Source organism: Nerophis ophidion, linkage group LG01 (genome assembly GCF_033978795.1).
Source record: "Nerophis ophidion isolate RoL-2023_Sa linkage group LG01, RoL_Noph_v1.0, whole genome shotgun sequence".
Classification (NCBI taxonomy): Eukaryota; Metazoa; Chordata; class Actinopteri; order Syngnathiformes; family Syngnathidae; genus Nerophis; species Nerophis ophidion.
This window is the reverse complement of record NC_084611.1, coordinates 40,298,948-40,326,208: the sequence shown is the minus strand read 5'-3', so window position 1 is coordinate 40,326,208 and position 27,261 is coordinate 40,298,948. Positions and strand designations below refer to the sequence as shown.

The 27,261-nt window shown below is 41.9% G+C and overlaps 1 protein-coding gene across 1 annotated transcript; it reads left to right on the top strand.

The window, feature by feature from the left end:
• The first annotated feature begins 14,600 nt into the window (after nt 1–14,600).
• On the top strand, nt 14,601–27,261 carry LOC133554317 (gastrula zinc finger protein XlCGF57.1-like). The gene is made up of 2 exons (XM_061902911.1): nt 14,601–14,913; nt 24,279–27,261. The coding sequence occupies exons 1-2, from the start codon at nt 14,730–14,732 to the stop codon at nt 25,760–25,762; spliced, it is 1,668 nt and encodes a 555-aa protein (XP_061758895.1). The 5' UTR covers nt 14,601–14,729; the 3' UTR covers nt 25,763–27,261.

Here is a 27,261-nt window from a genome sequence, read left to right as displayed (position 1 = left end):
ATATCTAAGTTACATTTAAACCAGTGTGGGTGGCACTGGGAGCAGGTGGGTAAAGTGCCTTGCCCAAGGACACAACGGTAGTGACTAGGATGGCGGAAAGCAGGGATCGAACTTGGAACCCTCAAGTTGCTGCCATGGCCACTGTACCAACCGAGCTATACCGCTTTAAAGAGATTTAAAAGCTGATAACAAAAAAAAAATCCAAACTATGCTATGGAATCTATCCCTATACTTTATCAAAATAAGATTTGTGGAGTGATATGAAGGATTGTTTGTCGGTCGCGTTCCCAGAGGCGTCGAACTATCTTGTCTTATCGTCATTCTACAGGACAAACCCGATGAAAACTTGGGAAAGCATGGAGGTGTACAACTTCTTTGTGTGTGGCTGGGTCAAGGAAATTAGTATCAAGACTCTCCTGGATGAATATGCATTGTTTTTGCTCGGGTTAGGTTGCATTTCATAATTTGCTTCTACAGCAGGGGTGCAATTGCGGCCCGCGAGACGTTATTTTGCGGCCCCCACCTTAGTATGAAAGTTTAATGTTGGTGCGGCCCGAAAGTTTTATATGAATGGTGCTTGACAGTGTTGGGTTATTTGGGTCCAAATGGCTCTTTCAAGATTCTGGGTTGCCTACCCGTGCGTTACTGGAAAAGGGGCAAGTGACTGAAAGCGACAGACGTTGCCATGGAGACGAGGGTTTTCTTACGTGCAGTCACACTGCGACACCTGTCCATCAGTAATAACAGTCCCCGATAACCTGGACCATTTCAAATTTTTATTTGTTTTTTTTGTTTAATTTTCACACAATGAACACTACATATGCTGTATTTCCTTGAATTCCCGCCGGGGCGCTAATTAGTTTAAAACCTCTTCTCACTCCGGCGTTTACATAAGGCATGCGGTAAATTTAGGCCTGCACTTGAGTGTGATGTAAGGATACCATCATGAAAAGCACATTTAATAAAAAAAACGTTATTATGGTCTTACCTTTACTTATGAATGAAGTCCATGCGCAGCTCCTTCTAATCAAAAGCATCGATAACTTCTTTATAGAAGTCTTCCTTATCTTTCTTCAGTTTTAAAAGTCTCTCTGTTTCGATGGAGATCTTCCTTTATTACCTCCTGCTTCGATTGAAAGTCCAGTTTAAAAAACTGTTTTATTATAAATATGTAATCCTCCATGTTTAAAGTGCAAGCGAGAGGAAAAAATAAACGATCGCTGCTCACTCTTGCTGCTTGTGGTCACTTCTTCTGCAGCCGAGTTGTCGCAAGAAGGATCACTAGCGCCCTCTACCACCAGGAGGCGGGAGTCATTTAATGACTTATATTTGACACACGCAGCAACGGTATATTAATAAAACATAGCTGCTTACTGTTCTTTTTAGCATATTCAATAGCTTGGACCTTAAATCCTACTGAATAGCTCTTAATCTTCTTCCCTTCATGCGATTTCAAATGATTGAAATCAGCCTCCTCCATTTTGAAAATGATGACAGGTGAAGTGTCACTCGTGACGTGACGAGTTTGACCCGGCGGAAATTTTAGGCATATGCTAATTATTTTGCGAAACGAGTTTCTAGACATGCGCTAATAAAAATAATATTTTGCGAAACGAGTTTGACCCGGCGTTAATTCTAGGCAGGCACATACTATATACCCGGCGGCAATTCAAGGAAATACGGTACTTCTATATGACACCGGCTAACACTCCAGGAGCCTTCACTTTTTTACACTCGCTATCCCGGTACTTTCCCGGCTATTATCCGCCGACCGCCGTGTTGCTGTAGGGAGGAAAAGCGGGATGACACACATTGCAAAAATAACATTATTCTCTGTGCGTCAGCTAATTACAAATATATTCCATGATGAGGAGTATGCAAAAAAGAATTTCAGAAATATTTTCTTGCGGCCGAGCCTCACCCAGGCTTTGCTTCCAGTGGCCCCCAGGTAAATTGAGTTTGAGACCCCTGGTTTACAGCCATGTTTGTTTCTTTGTTTTTGTCGTTTAAAAAATATGCATGTTTCTCCTTGTCTTTATCAAAATATAACCATAAATCAGGCATGGGCAATTATTTTGACTCGGGAGGCCACGTTTAGAGAAGAAAATGTGTCTGGGGGCCGGTATATCTGATTTTTAGGAACACAAATACAAAACCGCACAATAACGTCTGTTTGAAAGCTATAAAAGTTATGACAGACCACCTGTAAGAAACAAAAATAAATTTTACTTTTTTTTACTGAATGAGACAATCAGAATGTACATGAAAATAAAGAATGTGGGTGTGACAGTCTCAAACCGTCGTCTTGCGGGTTCCCAGGACCACCAAGGAAGGACATGACTTCGAGCAGTTTGACTTTGTTTATTTTTTAATAAACACCTCAGTTCAGGTCGCCTTTCCGCTCCTCTTTTCCGCTCGCTCGTTGTCTGTCTTCGACTCTTCTCTTCTCTCCCTTTGCGTCAGCTGCACTCCTGCTTCTTCCAGTCTCTCCGCTTCTCTGTCTGACATTCACGGCTGCCGCCCTTTTAACCAGTGTGAGGGGATTATATGATTGTCCCCAGGTGCGTGATCTACGCACCTGATCTTGATTGAGGCTTCGCTCCCGGTGCGCCCCGCCTCGCCGCTCGCTCGCTGTAGCCGCCATCTTGGGCCGGGCTCCAGCGTGCCCTGCCTGTCGAACCGACAGCTCCGCCTCGCCACAGTGGGTTTTACAATATTAACTATGAAGGATAAAACACTGAATATTGAGAACATATGATTATCACACCCCCTCTCGATCTATATATTTTACAATAAAGTGAAACACAACAAAAATGCAACAAACAGCGAAACAAACAAACATTACAAAAAAAAACCACCTACTAGGGACGGCGTGGCGCAGTGGGGAGAGTGGCCGTGCACAACCTGAGGGTCCCTGGTTCAATTCCCACCTAGTACCAACCTCGTCACGTCCGTTGTGTCCTGAGCAAGACACTTCACCCTTGCTCCTGATGGGTGCTGGTTGGCGCCTTGCATGGCAGCTCCCTCCATCAGTGTGTGAATGCGTGTGTGAATGGGTAAATGTGGAAGTAGTGTCAAAGCGCTTTGAGTACCTTGAAGGTAGAAAAGCGCTATACAAGTACAACCCATTTATCATTTATTTACTATCGGATATATCTGGGATATCACTAAGCTTTAAAACTTTGTTGTGAAAATCTCCACACTGCTTGGGGCCTCGTCTGAACTGCTGTGACTTATATTACCATAATACCTAATTAGATGACCATAGTAACTAATTGGATTACCATAGTAACTCGTATATCATACAAAAACGCAGATTCCAACCATTGAAAGACTTAGTATAGTTGAAGACTTACGGTCATTAGAAAATGACAGCTACACTTTCTATCTTCCAGCCATCCATTTTCTACCACTTATTCCCTTTTTGGAGTCACGGGGGGCGCTGGCGCCTATCTCAGCTACAATCAAGCGGAAGGCGGGGGACACCCTGGACAAGTCGCCACCTCATCGCAGGGCCAACACAGATAGACAGACAACATTCACACTCACATTCACACACTAGGGCCAATTTAGTGTTGCCAATCAACCTATCCCCAGATGCATGTCTTTGGGAGTGGGAGGAAGCCGGAGTACCCGGAGGGAACCCACGCATTCACGGGGAGAACATGCAAACTCCACACAGAAAGATCCCGAGCCTGGGATTGAATCCAGGACTGCAGGACCTTCGTATTGTGAGGCAGACGCACTAACCCCTCTTTCACCGTGCAGCCCCACTTTCCATCTTAAAGATCTTAAAAAAATTATTTGGAAATGTCCGACGGGCCAGATTGAAAAGCTTAACGGGCCGCATGTCAACGTTGTGTATGTGCTGAAAGCTTCATTTATTGGCTGCCTTTAGCAAAAGCTGAACACTTAGGTTTTGCTCACGTTTGCTTTCTTTTATTTATAATTACCTGCGATGAGGTGCCGACTTGTCCAGGGTGTAACCCACCTTCTGCCTGATTGTAGCTGAGATAGGCACCAGCGCCCCGCCACCCCAAAGGGAATAAGCGGTAGAAAATGGATGGATTCATAATCACCGAGCTGGTGCTTTTACAAAACACTTGTAGCAAAAATGTGTTTTAAGAAACGCAAATAATACCAAGATCCTAATTCAATGGTAAATAAGTCAAGTTAAAACTAAATCAAATAATCCTTAAGCAAAGTGATCACTGCAAACTCGTACGTTCTTTGACAGGAGTGTGTGCTCCTTTTTTTTGTCTTCTTTCCTAAAATCTGGCACTCTTTCATTCTTCTTGATTACCTCTCAAGCAACGTTCCCTTTAAGGTAAGCACCTGTGCAATTGCACACTGCTCATGTGTCCTCTGCGCAAGGCAAATCTAGGCCGCGTACAAAATCGAATATAATAATAATAATAATAATAATGGATTAGAATTATATCGCGCTTTTCTATTGTTATATACTCAAAGCGCTCACAGAGAAGTGGGAACCCATCATTCATTCACACCTGGTGGTGGTAAGCTACATCAGTAACCACAGCTGACCTGGGGTAGACTGACGGAAGCGTGGCTGCCAGTTTGCGCCTACGGCCCCTCCGACCACCACCAATCATTCATTCATCATTCATTCACCGGTGTGAGCGGCACCGGGGGCAAAGGGTGAAGTGTCCTGCCCAAGGACACAACGGCTGCGATTTGGATGTCAATAGGTGGGAAGCAAACCTGCAACCCTCAGGTTTCTGGCACGGCTGCTCTACCCATTACGCCATGCCGCCCCCTTATAATATAAAGATAAGCCAGTGACGTGCGGTGAGGTTCATGGCTGGTGAGGCACTGACTTCATCACAGTCAAATTTATGAACATATGAACCCTATAGAGTATCTTATTCACCATTTGATTGGCAGCAGTTAACGGGTTATGTTTAAAAGCTCATATCAGCATTCTTCCCTGCTTGGCACTCAGCATTGAGGGTTGGAATTGGGGGTTAAATCACCAAAAATGATTCCCGGCCGCTGCTGCTCACTGCACCCCTCAACTCCCAGGGGGTGATCAAGGGGATGGGTCAAATGCAGAGGACAAATTTCACCACACCTAGTGTGTGTGTGACAATCATTGGTACTTTAACTTAATGTAGCAGGTACTTTAGCTATTAGAGTATAGTATAGTATAAATAAATCACACTTATTATTATCATTATTAGCGATAATACTGCTAACATTAACAATATTAAATAATCACATGTATGTACAAAATAACAAACACAACAGTACACAGTGTTGTCACTATTACAGGTGTAACCGCACTCCAGCGGCCGTGTTCATTCATTGTCTTTACTGTAGCATAAAAAATGCAGATGGCCTTAAAACGCAAAAATACTCAGTCACCGTATTTAAGTACCCAAAATAGAGACTTGACATAATATAAATTCAATCAGATCAGAAACATTGGAGGAAACGGGATTAAAACCCGATGCTAACCCCCCATAGAAAACACATGGGTACGGCTAGTAGCTACTATTAGCAAACAAATTCACTTACCAACTCGGCTTAATATCTCAACATCGACACACTCTTTCGTCGCAACTCGGCCCTGATGGTCGGCACCTATTAGTTTACAATTAGTTGTAAAATGTTGGACGGTTGTTTTTACGATATGCAGGCAAACGACAACTTTAAAACATACCGGCTTCAAATGTCCCCATGCAGGCCTAGCCGAGTAGTGCAAGAATGATCATTGGGATCACTAGCGCTCTCTACCACCAGGAGGCCGGAGAACAGGTGCCTCACATAGTGCGTCTTCGCAGCCGTTTAATAATTGCCCAGCACAAGAAATACGTTACACACATACAGTTGTTGACAAAATACACTGTACATTATATACCTCAGCTAAATAAACTATGGAAATGTATAATATAATTCATATAGCAATACGGTCTCACTGCACAGCAGCCAGCAGTTAGCGGAGTCATTGCGCAATCCATGGTGAGGCTCAACTGGCTGCTGATTCACCGAAAGTCTCTGCTCGGTATTTGAATGGCAAACGTGAAAATTCAGCGATTTGGAATAAAAATTATCTAAAACTGGTGAAGTTAAATGGAAAATAACTTTATAATATAATCACTGAATACATATAATTTTTTTTTTTTACTTTCCATGATGGCACGTGAGGCCCTGCCTCCCCTGACTGCACGTCACTGAGATAAGCACATAACAGTGTGCACGTCTGCCGTCGCTCACATGTGCGCCACTGAATGCTCAAGGAGTTTTGGCGTTTGCTCACACATATGAAAAATTGGAGGGAAAATTGCTCTCGAGGAACTCTGAAGAAAATGTTATTCTTTTCGTGATTTGAACGGTTTCAACAGCTAAAAACAACGCAAGCGTAGGCCATTATTCTTCAAGTGCTATGACAACAGACATACTGAGTACAACCTATTGGACTGTTTTTTGTGTGTGTGAAATTTTACACAAATCAAATGCAATTTAAAGGGATCGACAGGTTGATTAAACAACAACATGGACAGTAAGAGAGTAAGAAAGAAGTAATAACGCCAGGGAAAGAGTGGGAACCCATAGTGTTGGCTTTGTTGCAGTGTAGGTCTTACAGTGCAGCAATGTCTCCCTCTGCTGGCCATTGTGGAAACAGTCGTTTTGCTTCTAAAAAGAATGACGCAGTCTTCATACAAAGGCTCCTAGGAATTAGCATGTAGTCCTAAATCGGTTTAGTTTTGCCTGCGTTTTATAATAATATATATTTTTGCCTGCCTTTTATAATAATATACATACCACAATATATGCTTTCATTTGTTGCCAGGAATATGAAAAAAAAAACTTGCAAAAGTCTATGATGAAAATTGACATAATCATGGTGTATTGTGATTGGTCCTTTTTAATGCATATTATAATGTCACTGTACTTATAACACCATATCGTTTTGATTATTGTCTTCTGTATCGTCTTTATTGTTGCTATAAATACTGATATTGTATGTTTGTGTTGCGAACATTTTTACAATAAAAAGTGTTTTTTCTTTCTTTCTCAGCGCTCAGTTTAACGTGCTTTCTTGGATACTGCTGCAAAATAGCATTTCAGGCTGGCCTTTCTGGAAACACTGTGGACACGCGACCCACCCACACTGCTTGGTGCCTGTCTGAGCTGCTGTGACTTGCATTACCATAGTAACTAATTAGATTACCATAATAACCAGTAGATCATGCAAAAGTGCATATTCCAACCATTGATAACCTTTGTATAGTTCAAGACTTCTGGTCATTTGAAAAGATCACTACACATTATAATGGCAGTAATGACAGTTTCCATTTTAAAAATTAAAAAAAAATATTTGGGAATAATCCGGCGGGCCAGATTGAAAAATTTAACGGGCCCAGGTCTGATATATGTCATTACCTGTCACGTCTGTAAATCTGGTTTTATGTTTGATCATGTTTTGTTTTGTTTTCTGGACTCTTGTTCGTTTTTTCACTTCCTGGTTTGTTTTGTTACCATGACAACTCATTGCTTTACACCTTGCCCTCCTAGTCACGCCCATGCCCTCAATCCCGCACCTGTTCCTAATGATTCACAGCCACTATTTAAGTCAATTTCTTTCTGTCCATCAGTCTGGGAACATTAACTTTCATTACCCATGCCGTTCTAACTATCATTGCCTTTCGTACTTCATGCCATGCTCTTCAATTAATCCACGCCAAGTAAGTTTTTGTTTGTATTTATGTCTTTGATAGTATCTTTTGTTTGTTTGTAGATAGTGTTGCCATTGTGCTGTTTTTGTTCTAAGTTTTAGTATACATTAGTATCCGCCATCGAGCGCGCTTTTTGTTTTGCCTTTTTTTTTGTATTTTGAGTATTAATAAAAACAAACATGTACCTTAATTCACGCCTGGCTCGTCCTGTAGTCCCTCTGCGTCGAAGGAGCACAAACCATCCATGTCCAAGCCAAGTTTTGACATTACCCCTCATGTTACCCACCTCCTCCTGACTTTTTATTCTAAAGTCCTCCCACCTAGCTGTTAAAAAATTATACCTCACTGGCTTATTCTTAATCAAGTCCTTCCCAGACCTTCTTAGAATTAGAGCGGGATCATTTTCCATCTGTCCTTTACTTCCCATTCTCCCACTCGGGCAAGTTCCGCAGACGCAATAGTTCAGCTTGTACATGATTTGTCTTCCCAATTTATTCGAAACCATGTCGGCCTCCCATCATTTAGGACCACTAATCCCTGTTAATCAATAACATCTTCCAAAACAGCTCCATTTTTGTTTTGTGCATTACAATAAAATCTCCAACTCAAATTACGGGTTTCTCTCCTGCGCCCACTGAACCTTCAAGCTGACTGCTCTCCAGCTGACCTCCAGGATTGTCGACATTAATAATACTGACTCTCCTTTGTGTAGTTCATATTTTTTTAAACCACACGCTCAATCTCTGTGTTTACCTGAATTTCACTAAATTGTATGACCTCCAAGTCCGAGTCCATGGTTCTCGCCCGGGAAAGGGTGGAGTGCCATCTCCCGGTTGGGGAAGAGCTCTTGCCCCAAGTGGAGGAGTTTAAATACCTCGGAGTCTTGTTCACGAGTGAGGGAAGAGTGGATGGTGAGATCGACAGGCTGATCCTTGCGGCGTCTTCAGTAATGCGGACGCTGTATCGATCCGTTGTGGTGAAGAAGGAACTGAGCCGGAAGGCAAAGCTCTCAATTTACCGGTCGATCTACGTTCCCATCCTCACTTGGTCATGAGCTTTGGGTTATGACCTAAAGGACAAGATCACGGGTGCAAGGGGCTGAAATGAGTTTCCTCCGCCGGGTGGCGGGTCTCTCCCTTAGAGATAGGGTGAGAAGCTCTGTCATCTGGGAGGAACTCAAAATAAAGACGCTGCTCCTACACATGGAGAGGAGCCAGATGAGGTGGTTCGGGCATCTGGTCAGAATGCCAGCCGAACGCCTCCTTAGGGAGGTGTTTAGGGCATGTTCGACCAGTAGGAGGCCACGGGGAAGACCAAGGACACGTTGGGAAGACTATGTCTCCCGGATGGCCTGGGAACGCCTCAGGATCCCCCGGGAGGAGCTGGACGAAGTAGCTGGGGAGAGGAAAAGTCTGAGCTTCTCTGTTTAGGCTGCTGCCCCCGCGACCCGACCTCGGATAAGTGGAAGAAAATGGATGGATGTATGGCCGGTCTGTTCTTACATTTTCATACCTTGAGACCGGGGCCGGGAACCTTTTGGCTGGGAGAGCCATGAAAGCCAAATATTGTAAAATGTATTTCCATAAGACCATATAATATTTTTTAACACTGAATACAACTAAATGTGTGCATTTTTTAGTAAAACCAACATTTTTAGAGTATAATAAGTTTCTTATTATTTTTAATTACATTATTATTGTGACGCTAACATAAATAAAATACTTCTTACCATTGATACGACTTCTTGGAACGGGCGTGGTAGAAAAACGGATGGATGGATTAAAATGCATGAGAATGTTTTTTTTATTTTTAACGTTATTTTTAACACCGTTGTGGAAGGGGTTGTGGTTTGCAAACCTGCCGTGTGTAAGGACCGGCCTCGAAGCACAACTGGGAGGTGATTGGATTACCCAGCTGGGACTGATTATCCAATCACCTGCCATGCTTATTAGCAGCAGCCGGGCCAAAACACAGGAGTTGGAGTTGGAGTTTGAGCCAGACAACCCACACTTGCGCCCGAGACCACGCCTCAAGAGGGAGTGCAGCCGAAAGACTGAAAAGTTGCTGAAAAGAGTGCTGACCTGGCGCGTGTGCGAACAATAACAATATAATTGCACCTGACTACTGGGCTTTCAGGAAGGTCTGTCGCGATCAGGGGAACCCATAAGAGAGCAACCTCTACAACTGTGATTACCACCGGAATTATTCATGACTTATCGCATTATGCAACGTCAGCTAAGATTTATCTGAGAGCCAGATTCAGTCATCAAAAGAACCATATCTGGCTCAAGAGCCATAGGTTAACAACCCCTGCCTTTGGATAACAAAATCGAGCCAGGTTTCCTGCACACATTGAAAATCCGGTTTCTCTTTTAAATCATGAATAAGGTGTATTAACTATTGTCCATAGCTACTAGACTCCTAGCATTCCACTGTAGTAAAGTAAACATAATCCATCTAACTATCTGTAGGGAGAGGTGTAGTCAGCGCTGCATGCAGGAGGAAAAGTAACCGCCACTGTCCATGGTACAGAGGACGAGTGCCATCAGGCAGGGGCGGGCATGTGCTGACGGCAAGATACAGCTGGCAGGTGATTAGATTTCCCAGGTGGTACGTGTTAATCTAATCATCTGTTGTCTTTAACAGTAAGCGGCCGGGAGCAGAGGGGAAGAGAGGGGGATGGACGTGGCTGAAAAGTCACCTTCTGGGAGAAGGAAACAGATGATGAAACATACTGTATGAGCATTAAAACTTTGTTAAAACCTGCAAGCATGGATCCTGTGAAGGGTCTGTCAGTGGGACCGCTAGGAAGCGACTTCTGCACTATCCATTTCATTTTCATCTGATTCTTCGTAGTCCTCATCTGAGTTTTCTCTGTTATGACTTTTAAGTTTTTGCTGACTGTTTCTTTTTCCTGCATACATGCACTTGTGTATTGTTTCAGGAGAGAATCTCTGATATCAAGAAATGTGCTTGCTGCTGCCACGACTTCCCATGCGACATCTGACCTGTTTTTGAAAGTAAGAAATGCACCATTTTTTGATCACAACTGAGTCTCCTGGTACTGCTTCTGGGGGTTCCTGATGCCTCACTGGACTTCCCAGCTTCAATGTTTCTCAACGCCTGTGCATATGAAATCGTGTCTTAATGTCTGACTGGTAACGACTTAGTGGCATCGTGATGCTGGTGCTGCTCTTCCTTGATGCAGATCGGGCTCGAACACAGCGTATGGTAAGAAGAAGTTATCTATTTAAACTAACAACAGGCTAAGAAACAGAAACACTGGTAATAGGCAGAAAAGGCAAATCAAAAGCGCAAGCATGGGAGCTAGGAAAACAAACAGAAACTAGGCATAGCGCGAAAGCTAGCAAGTAGAAACATAGAATCAAAGTCATCACTTGTAGCGAATAACACTAATTTACGAGGCGAGCCCGAGTAAACGAAAAAGGCAGACTTAAATAGAGTCTCTAATGAAAAGCAGGTGTGCGTACAAGGCAGGTGAAAATCAAGTTACCATGGTGACAAAAACAAGCAAGGAAGTGCTCAAACAAACTCAGCCCCGGAAGAGTCCATAACAATCAGAAAACCCCAAAAGGACTCAAAAACCAAACTAAGGATGTGATCCGGGAAGCGGATCACAACATGACTCGCTGAACCAATTCAGCCTTTTCTCTATAAGGGACATTCCAAATCTAGACTCTAAACATCCCAGAATAAGCTAGTCCGGTTACTTTTAGACCTCCACCCCAGATCACACCTCAATCCAACCCACTTCTCCAAAGTGGGCTGGCTCAGGGTGGAGGACAGAGTAAAACAACTTGCACTGAGCCTAGTCTATAAAATCCGCTACACCTCCCTGATACCCAAGTACATGTCAAACTCTTTCCTTAACGTAAATGACCGCCATAACCACAACACCAGGGGGAGCTAAACAAACCACGTTAAACCCAGATTCCGATCTAACAAAGGTCTTAACTCATTCTCTTTCTTTGCCACATCAATGTGGAATGCACTCCCAACAGGTATAAAAGTAAGTGCATCTCTATATTCCTTCAAAACCGCTCTAAAACAACACCTCCAGGCAACTTCAACACTTTACTAATACCCTCCTTCATTCACATCCCATCACCCCAGATCATAAAAAGCCTAATGTAAATAATCAAATGTACTTCTAATGTATATACTTGTTCTTATGCTATCTGAACTCACTATGTTCTCTGCTAGCTGTACATATCCTACTAAGTAAGACCTACACTGTTTCAATGAAGTACTGATATCAACCAGAGCTCCTCATCCCACCCCCCGGATTGTAAATAATGTAAATAATTCAATGTACATACTATGATGATTAACTTGTGTGATGACTGTATTATGCTGATAGTATATATTTGTACCATGAATTGATTAACGTGGACCCCAACTTAAACAAGTTGAAAAACTTATTCAGGTGTTACCATTTAGTGGTCAATTGTACGGAATATGTACTGAACTATGCAATCTACTAATAAAAGAATCAATCAATCAATCAATCAATGTGACCCCCAACATATTTACAGTACAGCTCTTCATTTGTCCCTGGCACTCTTTGATGTCATAGTCCTCCCCAAAGTTCCCCTCCACACTGCTGCCACATGGCCAAATTGCTTCTACTGATTGATTGAAACTTTTATTAGAAGATTGCACAGTACAGTACATATTCTTTACAATTGACCACTAAATGGTAACACCCCAATAAGTTTTTCAACTTGTTTAAATCAAGGTCCACGTTAATCAATTCCCCTGGAAGGACAGCAACACAGGTGAGCTTCCTGGTACTTCACTTTGACTTTTCCCCATGCCAGTGGCTTCAATTACTTTTCCTCATTTTAAACTCTCTTTCAATTAATCTTCTGAGAGATCTTTTGCTACATTATGAATCACTCCAGGAATAAATCCGTCAACATGCTTTCACCACATGCTGGTTATTTGACACGCTTGCTTCTCGCACTCCATCCAGCTGTATAATCACTCGCCATACAGCAATAGATGTGTCAATACGTGGACTGTGGAGTTGTTTTTTCCGGAACGCACAGGAAAGTTGGCGCGGGCAAGGCGTGAAGGTAAAGACATCTTTTATTTTAACACTAAAAAGAATAAACAAAAGGCGCGCAAAAGGCGGAGGCAAAAAAACTTGGGACATGAAACATGAACTAAACAACGCAATAAACTGTGGTTTGTATAGCAAAATAACTTGCTTGACATTGCATAAAACAAGCAAGACTTACTGTGGCAATAAACAAACCAAAAACTTACGTGGCATGGGCAGGAGGGAAACTATGGACAGTATGAAGCAGAGTGGAGGTAACATGGCATGATGTGAATAGAGGTAAAGTTGCCAGGCTGACTATCTGGCAAATACAGGTTTAAATAATGCTGTGGTGATTTGTGACAGGTGTGCGAGTGCAAAACGTGAGAGAGGTGCATAACATGAGGACAGGTGAAAACCAATGGGTAGTCATAGAAACAAAACAAACAAGGAAGAGCAAAAACAAGAACTGAGTGTCCAAAAAACAAACAGCACATGGCCAAACAAAAACATGATCAACAGACATGACAAGATAATATCCGTCTATTACCTGACTTGTTCTATGCTAGCTACCACTCTTTCTTTACCATTTATATTTTCTGCTGATCTACTCTCTATTTTTTGCTGCAGCTGTTACATATACCGTGATATTCCATCCATCCATTTTCTACCGCTTATTCCCTTTTTGGGGTCGCGGGGGGCACTGGCGCCTATCTCAGCTACAATCGGGCGTGATATTGTACATGGTAATTGTTATATATTCTATATATTATATAAAAATATAATATATCAGTATGTACTGATATATATTATATCCATCCATCCATCCATTTTTTACCGCTTATTCCTTTTGGGGTCGCGGGGGGCGCTGGTGCCTATGTCAGCTACAATCAGGCGGAAGGCGGAGTACACCCGGGACAAGTCGCCACCTCATCGCAGTATATTATATCATATACTGCAGTGGTTCTCAAATGGTGGTACGCGTACCCCTGGGGATACTTGAAGGTATGCCAAGGGGTACGTGAGATTTTTTTTTAAATATCAAAAAAATAGCAACAATTTAAAAATCCTCTATAAATATATTATTGAATAATACTTCAACAAAATATGAATGTAATAAAAGAAATGCAACAATGCAATATTCAGTGTTGACTGCTAGATTTTTTTGTGGACATGTTCCATAAATATTGATGTTAATGATTTATTTTTTTGTGAAGAAATGTTTATATTTAAGTTCATGAATCCAGATTGATCTTTATCACAATCCCCAAAAGAGGGCACTTTAAGTTGATGATTACTATTATTTATAATTGAATCACTCGTTTATTTTTCAACAAATGTTTAGTTGTTTTTATTGTTTATTTTTTCCGAATAGTTCAAGAAAAACCACTACAAATGAGCAATATTTTGCACTGTTAAACAATTTAATAAATCATAAACTGATGACATAGTGCTGTATTTTATTTCTTTATCTTTTTTTTTCAACCAAAAATGCTTTGCTCTGATTAGGGGGTACTTGAATTAAAAAAATGTTCACAGGGGGTACATCACTGAAAAAAGGTTGAGAACCACTGATATACTGTATATATAATATATAAATATATATACAGTATCTTATATTGGTACTCTGGTACATTTTTAGTCTACTTTATACCTCCATGATCATTTTCATCGTTACACTTTCCATCGTTTGTAACTGAGTTAATGTGTGGAACAATTGGAGCGGATCACCACTCCAAGATGGCGGCCCCGCGTCTCGTCAGCAGCAGTAGGCAGTGTGTGTCTACTTATAAGATGTCTATGGTCAATCCTGCCGCGCGATGGCAGCATTGTGACGTCACGGACGCTGCAGCCTCCGCCAAACTTCCGCCGAAGAAGAAAAGGCGAAAGTTAGCAAGAAGACCTGAGAGGACAAAGCGCCTGGTTGACAGAATTGAGTTTAACCGCGAAAAGACAAGCTTAAAATGTCGTTTTACAAAGAGTTTGTCAGGGAACGGTTGATGCTGGCAGCGGATGAAATATTCCAAATGTTTGAAAGAACAATGGCGTCCTTCGAGGAGGAACTTTCTCTCACAAAAGGGGAGAACGAGCGACAACGACAACAACTGGAAAGCTTTTGCAAGACTGAAATGGCGTTACATGTCGAGGGTATGTATTTGTGTTTACTGTCATTTTATTTCACCTTTTAATAGAATTGATGTCGTGTTTAAAATATAAGTGTAACTGTCAAAATCAATACCAAGGTGTCAATTGCATGGATTCTACAGACGTCACGTCCGGCTCACGCCCCGCCCATTAAATATGCGTGGTAGTCAAGCCAGCACTGTTCTCAGTGGGTACTCTGCGCCATTTAGCCTTTCTCGAAGATAAAATGCCCAATGCTTGTGTTTAGAGATGTCCGATATTATCGGCCGATAAAGGCTTTAAAGGCCTACTGAAATGAAATGTTCTTATTTAAACGGGGATAGCAGGTCCATTCTATGTGTCATACTTGATTATTTCGCGATATTGCCATATTTTTGCTGAGAGGATTTAGTAGAGAACATCAACGATAAAGTTTGCAACTTTTGGTCGCTAAAAAAAAAGCCTTGCCTGTACCGGAAGTAGCAGACGATGTGCGCGTGACGTCACTGGTTGTAGAGCTCCTCACATCTGAACATTGTTTACAATCATGGCCACCAGCAGCTAGAGCGATTTGGACCGAGAAAGCGACAATTTTCCCATTAATTTGAGCGCGGATGAAAGCTTCGTGGATGAGGATATTAACAGTGAAGGTCTAGAAAAAAAAAAAAGGCGAGTGCAGTAAGAGCGATTCAGATGTTATCAGACACATTTACTAGGATAATTCTGGAAAATCCCTAATCTTCTTATTGTGTTACTAGTGTTTTAGTGAGATTATATAGTACCTGAAAGTCGGAGGGGTGTAGTGACCGCCAGTGTCTCCGGTGGGAGGAGGTAAGAGAGTCCGCAGCTGCAGGAAGACGCAAGCTCCGTTCATGTCTACGGTAAGAGCCGACTTATTACCACAATTTTCTCACCGAAACCTGCCGGTTGACATGTGGTCGGGATCCATGTTCGCTTGACCGCTGTGTTCCATAGTAAAGCTTCACCTTCGGGAATCTTAAACAAGGAAACACCGGCTGTGTTTGTGTGGCTAAAGGCTAAAAGCTTCCCACCTCCATCGTTTTACTTTGACTTCTCCATTATTAATTGAACAAATTGTAAAAGATTGAGCAACACAGATGTCCAGAATACCGTGTAAATATGCGATTAAAGCAGACTATTTATAGCTTGGATCGGGCTGGAAAATAATGTCCGCTACAACCCGAGACATCAAATGCACGCGTCATTATACCTCGACGTTTTCAACAGGACACTTTGCGGGAAATTTAAAATTGCAATTTAGTAAACTAAAAAGGTCGTATTGGCATGTGTTGGAATGTTAATATTTCATCATTGATATATAAACTATCAGACTGCGTGGTCGGTAGTAGTGGGTTTCAGTAGGCCTTTAATACCACGGTGTCAATTGCGTGGATTCTACTGACGTCACATCCGGCTCACGCCCCGCCTATTAAATATGTATGGTGTTCATGTCAGCATTGTTCCCAATGGGTACTCGGCGCCATTTAGCCTTTCTCGAAGATAAAAAAGCCCAATGCTTGTGTTTGGAGCTGTCCGATAATATAGGCCGATAAATGCTTTAAAATCTAATATCGGAAATTATTGGAATCGGTTTCAAAATTTAAACTGTATGACTTTTTAAAACGCCGCTGTGTACACAGACATTGGGAGAAGTACAGAGTGCCAATAAACCTTAAAGTCACTGTCTTTGCGTGCCGGCTCAGTCACGTAATATCTACGGCTTTTCTCACACACACTAGTGAATGCAAGCATACTTGGTCAACAGCCATACAGGTCACACTGAGGATGGCCGTATAAACAACTTTAACACTGTTACAAATACGCACCACACTGTGAACCCACACCAAACAAGAATGACAAACACATTTCGGGACAACATCCGCACCGTAACACAACATAAACACAACAGAACAAATACCAAGTACACCTTGCAGCACTAATTCTTCCGGGACGCTACAATATACACCCCCCCGCTACCCATCCATCCCCGCCCACCTCAACCTGAGAGAACATGTCCCAAATTTCAAGCTGCTGATTTGAGGCATGTTCAAAAAAATAATGCACTTTGTGACTTCAATAATAAATATGGCAGTGCCATGTTGGCATTTTTTTTTTACCGTAACTTGAGTTGATTTATTTTGGAAAACCTTGTTACATTGTTTAATGCATCCAGCGGGGCATCACAACAAAATTAGGCATAATAATGTGTTCCACAAATGTATATATCGGTATCGGTTGATATCGGTCATTAAGAGTTGGACAATATCGGATATCGGCAAAAAAGCCATTATCGGACATATCTACTTGTGTTGTTTTCGGCTGTACGAATCGTTCAAATCGCGGAAGAGATATACATTTCCTCAGAGTTCCTCAAAAAGGGAGGAAGAGTGCAAGATTTTACAAAACAACGACGGGAAAAGCAGCTCACGCTCCAGAACAAGGGAGCAGAGTCGAACAATGCATGAGTTTGCAGTGATCACTTCATTAAAGGTGTGTATGAAATACATTTAACATTTATTAGTTCCCATTTATATATTATCTTGATATTATTTGTATTTCTTCAACACGTTTGCTATGAGTTTATCGGAATTCACCATCCATCCATCCATTTCCTACCGCTTGTCCCTTTTGGGATCGCGGGAGTGCTGGAGCCTATCTCAGCTGCATTCGGGCGGAAGGCGGGGTACACCCTGTAGTACACATAGCACTATTGATGATGAATAATACCAATAACTTACCTCTATTTCCAACAATTCAGTTGTTCAAATGCAACAATCCATATATGTAATGATAACTACAGATACAAAAGAAATCAGATAAATGGATGGGAAGAAAGAGAAGCCGGCTATATTAACCTTGTGGATTGTTATAGTAACGAAAGGTTAAGAATTTCTGCAATTCTCAATATTTATTTGATACCACAATTTAAAAAAAACTGAACCCATGTTCTTTTAATTCCGTTATTTTATTGACAACTCTTTCAAATGTTCAAGTATTTAAAGGCCTACTAAAACCCACTACTACCGACCACGCAGTCTGATAGTTTATATATCAATGATGAAATCTTAACATTGCAACACATGCCGATACGGCAGGTTTAGTTTACTAAATTGCAATTTTTAATTTTGCGCAAATTATCCTGCTGAAAACGTTGCAGTATGATGACCAGTGCGCGTGATGTCACGAATTGTAGTGGACATTTTGGTCAAGCACCGATCCCAGCTGTAAGTAGTCTGCTTTAATCGCATAATTACACAGTATTCTGGACATCTGTGTTGCTGAATCTTTTGCAATTTGTTCAATTAATAACGGAGACGTCAAAGAAGATAGATGTAGTTGGGAAGCGGTGTATTGCGGCCGCCTTTAGCCACACAAACACAGCCGGTGTTTCCTTGTTTACATTCCCGAAAGATGACAGTGAAGCTTTACTATGGAACAGAGCGGTCAAGCAAACTTGGTTCCCTACCACATGTCAACCGGCAGGTCTCGGTGAGAAAATGGTGGTAATAAGTCGGCTCTTACCATAGACATGAGCGGAGAGCTTGCGTCGTTCCTCCTGGAGCTGCGGACTCTCTTGCATTCTCCCACCGGCCGCCCCCAAACATCGGATACTTCCACCGTGGAGAAAGAAGGAAAAAAAAAAATCTCAGCCCGGCCTGACCGGCTGCCTCCGCCTCTTAGAGAAACGTGGCTTCCCTCAGAGACACTGGTGGTCAACACACCCGTGGCCACACCCCTCCGACTTTCAGGTATGACCATATAATCTCACTAAAACGCTAGTAACACAATAAGCAGATAAGGGATTTTCCAGATTTGTCCTAGTAAATGTGTCTAATAACACCTGAATCACTCCCACAGCCTTCGTCTTTTTTTTTTCTAGTCCTTCAATCTCACTTTCCTCATCCACGAATCTTTCATCCTCGCTTAAATTAATGGGGAAATCTTCACTTTCTCGGTCCGAATCGCTCTTGCTGCTGGTGGCCATGATTGTAAACAATGTTCAGATGTGAGGAGCTCCACAACCTGTGACGTCACGCGCACATCGTCTGCTACTTCCGGTACAGGCAAGGCTTTTTTATTAGCGACCAAAAGTTGCAAACTTTATCGTCGATGTTCTCTACTAAATCCTTTCAGCAAAAATATGGCAATATCGCGAAATGATCAAGTATGACACATAGAATGGACCTGCTATCCCCGTTTGAATAAGAAAATCTCATTTCAGTAGGCCTTTAATATCACGGTGCTCAAACCTCTTTTAGCACAGAATTCAAATTGCAGTAGCACCTGCAAAGAGGTAAAAAAAACATCTGTGAACTATGGCCCCCAGTACAGTAAATACTGAACAATATACAAACAATACTCAGCTGATGAACATGGTATAACAATATATCACTACTTTACATTCTAAAAAGAACAGCCGGGCAGAGCTTTCAAGTAGAGATGTCCGATAATGGCTTTTTTGCCGATATTCCGATATTGTCCAACTCTTAGTTACGGATTCCGATATCAACGGAAACCGATATATGCAGTCGTGGAATTAACACATTATTATGCCTCATTTTGTTGTGATGCCCCGCTGGATGTATTAAACAATGTAACAAGGTTTTCCAAAATAAATCAACTAAAGTTATGGAAAAAATGCCAACATGGCACTGCCGTATTTATTATTGAAGTCACAAAGTGCATTCTTTTTTTTAACATGCCTAAAAATCAGCAGCGTGGAATTCGGGACATGCTCTCCCTGAGATAATCCTGATACCCACTACAACTATGGGAAATACTATACTTTGACTTTCACAAAGTGCATTTTTTAAATTTTTTTTAAACATGCCTCAAAACAACAGCCACAAAAACAATGAAGGCACACAGCTTCAGTCCAGAGTATACTAGAGTAATGAAGTAAACAAAAACATAGTCCTCCTTTAGTGCAAGGCTGCCTGGTATACTATATAACAGGAAATTATAAACTGGGCTCAATATGTCCTGCTCTAACGTATTTGTATGAGTAACACAAATGTGTTGCAACCTAGCCACACCAAACTCCACCGTAGCTTTTGCCATACTGCGTGCGTTGTCCCTGACCACAACGTGGGCTTTCGCCTTGGGGTGTTTTTTGTTGAATTTTTGTTTTTTCTCGGCGGAGTCTTTAAGAGACAACTGTATGGTACTACTTTTTTCCGGTGTTTGCTTTTCATCCGTCTTCCGCTTCTATTCATCGTGTATCTCCTTATGATTCTTGAATAGGTAAGAGATCAAATTGCTCGTATTAAAGGAAGACGTTTTGGTTCCTCCTCGCATAACCAACTTTTTGCAGTCATTGCAAATTTACAGTTTTTTATCCGTCAGAGACACTTTAAAATAATCCCAAACCATAGACATGGTGTCGTTAGTCAGTCACCGAGCGAGCTGGCTTGTTAGCTACGGCTACAGCACCGGCAACAAAACGCTCTTGTTGATGTTATGTTTCGCTCGTGGCGGTTTGATGAGGTCGTCAAGCGTCTTCAGTAAACCTCTTATGATGCAGTTGTGCTGCAACTCCTGTGTTGTGTGTGGAAGAAGGGAGATAGGAGACGCAACTGCTCTGTACTCCTCCCTACGTCTGTGTACCACTCCGTACAGCAGCGTTTTAAAAATTCATTAATTTTACTTTTTTAAACCAATCCAGATAATTTCCGATATTACATTTTAAAGCATTTATCGGCCGCCCAATACTATCGGCCGCCCAATATTATCGACATCTCTACTTTCAAGTGTTGTTCTAAATATTCTTCAATATGTTTGTAGGGTGAACTCATCACGTGATTTGTGATGAAATACCATATTTCCTTGAATTGCCGCAGGGTATATAGTATGCACCTCCCTAAAATTACTGCCGGGTCAAACTCGTTTCGCAAAATATTATTTTAATTAGCGCATGTCTAGAATTTCACATTGTGCAATGGGCCCATAAACAAACGGCTACATTTAGCGAATGGCCCCCAGGCTACAATTTGCCCTCCTGGTAATATAAATAAACCAGCAGTGTTCAAAGTGCTGCCAAACGACAGAAGCTTGGAAGAGCATGGATGTCTACAACTTCTTTGTTTGTTTGTGGCTGGGTCAAGGAAATTAGTATCAAAACTCTCGGATAAATAATTTTTTGCTCGGGTCGGGTTGCATTTCATGATTTAACTTTGCATCGACAGCCACGTTTGTTGTTGTTGCACGCACTTTATTACGAGTAAGCATGTTTTACCCTGTCTTTATCAAAATATAGCTATAAATGTCAATGTTGTGAATGTGCTTAAAGCTTCATTAGGGACCGAATGTCCCTTTGGGACAGAGGACCCTACTGAATTTCTAGCTTTTTATTCTTTCTTTCTTTCTTTCTTTATTATTATTCCGCAGCTTTGAGCTGTAATTTGACCCCCTTAACATGCTTCAAAACTCACCAAATTTGACACACACATCAGAACTGGGGAACATTGCGATTTAATAAAAAAACCTAACCTTAAAACTAAAAATTGCGCTCTAGCGCCCCTTGGAAGAAAACACAGACAAAACTGCCCGTAACTTACAGTGGGAATGTCTTAGCGACATGAAACAAAAACCTCTATGTAGGTCTTACTTAGACCTAGATTTCATACACTGACATCCTTCAGCAAAAATCAACAGGAAGTTTGCAATTCCTCCTTCAAAACAAAAGTTTTGTAAAAACACTCACCTTTGCCTATTTGAGCTGTAATTTGACCCCCTTAACATGCTTCAAAACTCACCAAACTGGACAAACACATCAGGACTGGCGAAAATTGCGATCTAATCAAAAAACCTACCCCCAAAACTCCACATTGCGCTCTAGCGCCCCCTAGGAATAAAACACAGACAAAACTGATACAGTGACACAATATTTGAATAATATTAACATTCATATTACATTAATATTCACATTAGTAATAATAGTATTATTATTATCCGGGCATGGGTCGCGGGAGCACTGGCCAAAGCGGTCCCGTCCATTGCTGCTTGCAGCTCTAATTTATGATTATTGTCTTTGGTAAAAGCTTAGCTTAACTTAGCTTATTTAGGTTTTGCTCACGCTTGATTTATTTTATTTAGACTTGCTGAGTTGTTGTTTTTTTGACTGATTGAAACTTTTATTAGTAGATTGCACAGTACAGTACATATTCCGTACAATAGACGATTAAATGGTAACACCAGAATAAGTGTTTCAACTCGTTTAAGTCGGGGTCCACGTTAATCAATTCATGGTAGATGCATGGTGCTTTACCAAACACTCGTATGAAAAAATGTGTTTTAAGAAATACACAATAATATCAAGATAATGCTTCAATGGGAAATACCAAAAGTTAAAAGTATATCAAGAAAACCTTTAACGAAAGGGATCACTGCAAACGTGTGCGTTCTTGGACTGGAGTGCGGGCTTTTGTAAAATGTTGCACTCTTTTACCTTTCTTGATTACCTCTTGAGGAACTCTGAATACATTTGTATTTTTCTACAATTTATACAGTTCCAACAAAGCAAGCATAGGGCATTTTTTATTCGAAAAGCTAAATATTGCCCAGAACGCAACGACAACAGACGCTCGTTGGCCCACCACTTCCAGTGTCGCAAAGTTAACAGACCGGACGTGACGTCAAGTGAATACAACCTATTGAGAGGACACTGTGGGCACTAGGGCTGGGCGATATATCGATATACTCGATACTTCACGGGTTTGTCTTGGTGCAATATAGAAAATGACTATATGGTGATATTGGAGTATACGTTCTCACGCAGTTGCTTTTAGCTGCGGGCATTACACTACAGGCTTTTATCACTCTTTCTTGTCTCTCCTTCGCACTGAGACATAAAACAAGCGCACCTTCTTACATATGTCAAATACGTATACGCCCTCGCGGAGCAGAGAGGTAGCAGCATGGGTAACGTTAGCTGTGGTGCGAGTGGTAATACGAGAGAAAGAAGGTGCCAATCTGGCAACAAATGAAGGAAGAATTAAATCCCAAGAAAAACAGCAGAGGGTCCATCGTCTGGCGGTGGTTTGGCTTCAAGTGGGAATATGTCGAACAGACAACCTTGTGGGGCAAAAGCGTTGCTACAAAAAGTTGCATTACTGCTAATATGTAGCATCTTTTGAAAAGTCACTCAGTAGAGAATAAAGAGTGCTTGAAACTCCGCATGTCAACATCTCCGTTCGGGGCCACACCAACAAAATGCAGAGGAAACCATTTCCAGATCAACACCATATGAAACAAATTTTCAACAACAGGAGGTAACGTCCGCAGTAACCTACCACATAGCGAAGGACATACGCTATGTGATTTACTATTATGCAGCTCATTTTTATTTGACAGTTATTGAAATATCTTGTGTGACCCCATCCTGTTGCGATTTGTCGTGATTAAATGTAACATGTTTATGTGTGCATGGTATGGAAGTTTTTTTTTCCTACTCCAGACTGGGCCCCTTTTTACTCATCCTTCTACAGCGTTTTATATTTTTCCCCACCTTTTACGGAGCGCCTCGTGGCGACCCATCGGCCTTCCTGTTCTGTAACCCTGTACACTGTGTGTTTGTCATGTCTTGGGATCATGTTGTGTTTGTTTTTGACTGCGATAGATCATGTTTTTTGATGCACCCTTGTTTGTTTTGGTTGCCATGGTTGCATGATTTTCACCTGCTGCTGGTGTTCAGACACTCTCACCTGTTGTCAATCATGACACAACTATTTAAGCCTGTAGTTGTCAGGTAGTCAGCCTGGCGACATTAGACCTGATACCCGAAGGATTACGCTGTCCATGCCATAGTGCGCATGCCATTGCTCTGTTATTTTTGACTTTTTCACACCACAGTAAGTGTTTTGTTTATGTTCATAGTTCAGGCTATGTGTTTACGTTTTGGTTCCTAGCTAAGTTTGTGTCTCCGCCTGGCGTGCGCCTTTGGTTTGTTCTTTTGATAGATTAATTAAATCATGTCTTTACCTTCACGCCTTGTCCAGTCCAGTCATTTTGCACCCTGGGAAAACAAACCGCTTCATAGTCCTAGTCCTGACAGTTTTTGTCTAATCTTGAACGGGTTTGTGCTGAAAACATAGTTTCGTTGTACTTGTTGCAATGACAATAAGGACCTATCCCATTCTATCTTATCTTATCCTATCAAGTATGTACGGTGATTGGAGGAGAAGAAAGAAAGAATCCCCTTGGATGGATTGAGGGATCTCCAAGGATCACGTTTCTGTTTATCAGATTCACTTTTCTTTATTTCCAGTTTCAACTCAATGCCACTGGTTTTTGCATATCACTATATATTGATTTGTTTGGACTTTCTCACATGTCGGACGTGTTTGAAAAAAAGTGTTTGTGTCCTGCAGACGTCCAGCCACTGTTTGGTCGTCAAGAAGACCACCCCTGTCAGCCGAAGGAGGGGAGCTCTACTTTGGTGCAGGAGGAGCCACAGCCCCCCCACGTTAAAGAGGAGGCGGCGGACGATGAAGTCTGGACCACTCAGGAGGGAGAGTGTCTTCTAGAACTGGAGGAGACTGACCTCGCCAAGTTTCCACTGACTGTTGTCTCTGTGAAGATAGAAGACGATGAAAAGAAACCACAGGCAGACAACCACTTAGCTCCGCTATCAGATAGTGACAACTCCATTGAGAACAGAGACAGGAACGACACTCAGGAACCTATGAGCTGCGGTACAGACTGTGAAAGTGATGTGAGCGCTCACCCTGACAGCAAACACGCTGATAACAAGACCGGTAAAGAACGATTCACCTGCTCAGTTTGCGAGAAACGATTTTCGTACAATTGCGATTTTACTCGCCACATGCGGACGCACACCGGCGAGAAACCCTTTGTTTGCTCAGTTTGTGGTCATAAATTTTCTGAGAATTACATTTTGACTGAACACATGAGAACGCACACAGGAGAAAAACCTTTTAACTGTTCATTCTGCGATAAAACATTCTCTCAGAAGTCAAACATGGTGTCACACATGAGAACTCACACGGGGGAAAAACCTTTTAGTTGCTTGATTTGTGGTAAACTATTTTCTCAACGGTGCAATTTGAATTTACACATGCGAACGCACTCCACAGAAAAACTTTTCAGTTGCACAGTTTGTGGTAAAAGATTCACCCACAAGGTAAATATGTTGTCACACATGAAAACACACACTGGGGAAAAACCCTTTAGTTGCTCGGTGTGTGATAAAAAATTCACTCATAAGGTAAATATGGTATCACACATGGGAACGCACGCATCAGAAAAACCCTTTAGTTGTTCGATTTGTGCTAAAAGATTCATTTACAAGGTAAGTATGGTGTCACACATGCGGATACACACAGGAGAAAAACCTTTTAGCTGTGCAATTTGTGGAGAATGTTACTCCCAACAGTGGGATTTGACTCGACACATGCAGAGACACACGGGAGAAAAATCCTTTAGTTGCATAGTCTGTGGTAAGAAGTTTGCCCGCAAGGACGTTTTGCTTAAACACAAACGAACACACACAGGAGAAAAACCCTTTGTGTGCTCCATTTGCAGCGAGAGCTTTTCCAACAAGAGCAATTTAGATGTTCACATGCGGACACACACGGGTGAAAAACCCTACAGTTGCTCGCTTTGCACCAAAACATTCAATCAAAAGGCGCACATGTTGTCACACGCGAGAACACACACAGGAGAAAAACACTTTAATTGCTCGCTGTGCGCGGACAGCTTTTCGTGTAAGAGAAATTTCACTCGACACATGCGAGGACACACGGGAGAAAATCTCAGTTGCACGGTCTGTGGCAAAAATTATTCCTATGAGAAAAGCCTGGCGGCACACATGCTGACACACGACAAAAAGTAATTGTTTTCCTTTCCACTTTGCTTCTTAGAGATGGTGAAATGTATACGAAGTCATCTAGAAAGTGATGATCTGCTGTGTGTGAGTTCCAAGTTAAGAACCACAACATTAAATGGGCCCTATGCTCTTAATTTCAGTTAAAATGTTATTTGATCCATGTCCCATATAATAATAAGTTTATTTCAATTAAATTGACCATAAATTTTAAGGTTGCAATTGTATACAGGGTAGTTTCCTCACATTTCTGTCTTTTGGACTACAGAAGTGTGCATGAGGGATCATGAAAATGATTGGTTGGTAGATTATTTCCATCATGTAACAGTGACTCTAAAGAAATACTTCATACTTTCACTATCCCAGAAAATTTATATAATTTAATAATAATAGTTAAGGTGGTGTCTCTCTTAAGGGGTGAAATAGGCTGTCTTCGTCGCGTGAAGAAGCCCAGAATGTTTGCTGAATGTGCTCTGACTCCATGCGCTCTGAATACTCACTGCTGATTGGCTGTTGCCGCTGTACCTGTAACCAATCAGATGGTTGTGTGGGTGGGACAATGCTGGGTGCTGCAGAGACCTACTGACAGAAGCGGAGGCAGTACAAATCGTAGCAGTTAGTTTAGCACCAAATGATAATATAAATATGTGACAGACTTAAGCCGTCGTGCGTGTTTAATGGACCACCCAGGAAGGACATTCTCGATCAGCAGGTTTGACTCTTGTTTATTTTGCAATAAACGATGTATTTTGCGCCGTCGCCGCTCCTGTCGCTCGCTCTCCGTTGTCTCGCTCCTCGTCTCTTGCTCTCCGGTTCGCGTCTCCGTCTCTCGTGTCTTGCTTCCTACTGCTTCAGCTCTCCAGCCACTGCTGCGGAATCTCCACCTCATTCCGCCTCACCCTCCTCCGCTGCTGCCCTTTTATACAGGCAGAGGAGATTTATTGATTGTCTATAGGTGTGCGATCCACGCACCTGAACTTCATTGCGGCCTTGCTCCCGGCACGCCCCGCCTCTCCGCTCGGCCGCATTCTCCACCTCCTTGCCGCCATCTTGGGCCAGGCTCCAGCGTACCCTGCTCCGCTGCTCGTTCGCCGGCTGCGCCTCTCCACAAAATAGATTTTATAAAGTCAATTACAAATAAGGCATCAAGAGATGTATCCTACACTTCTCTTTTGTAAAGTAAATCTGAACAGCCGATATTGGCATTTGCATCAACCGTATGATTTGCCTGAGAAACTGGACAGGACAAAATAATATATATATTATTATTATTATTATTGGGTTTTTTTTTTTTTTTTTAAGACTTTAGTTTAGGCGGTGGAACTTTGTTGTTAAGGCGGCGGCCTTAACAACAAAACGCTGCGGGAAACCCTGAAATGAGCATCCAAATGCGAGTAATTGCACTGTTGATTAAATTTGGTGGAAATTGTGTGTCCAACGTGAATATCATTTAATTGTATGTTTGTGCTGTGCACATCCTGTGTAATAAATGCAGTCTTGATGCTAAA

Coding starts and splice junctions, on each gene's coding strand:
- LOC133554317 (XM_061902911.1), top strand. CDS start 14,730: ATGTCGTTTTACAAAGAGTTTGTCAGGGAACGGTTGATGCTGGCAGCG. Junction 14,914..24,278: donor AATGGCGTTACATGTCGAGG/GTATGTATTTGT, acceptor TGTGTCCTGCAG/ACGTCCAGCCACTGTTTGGT.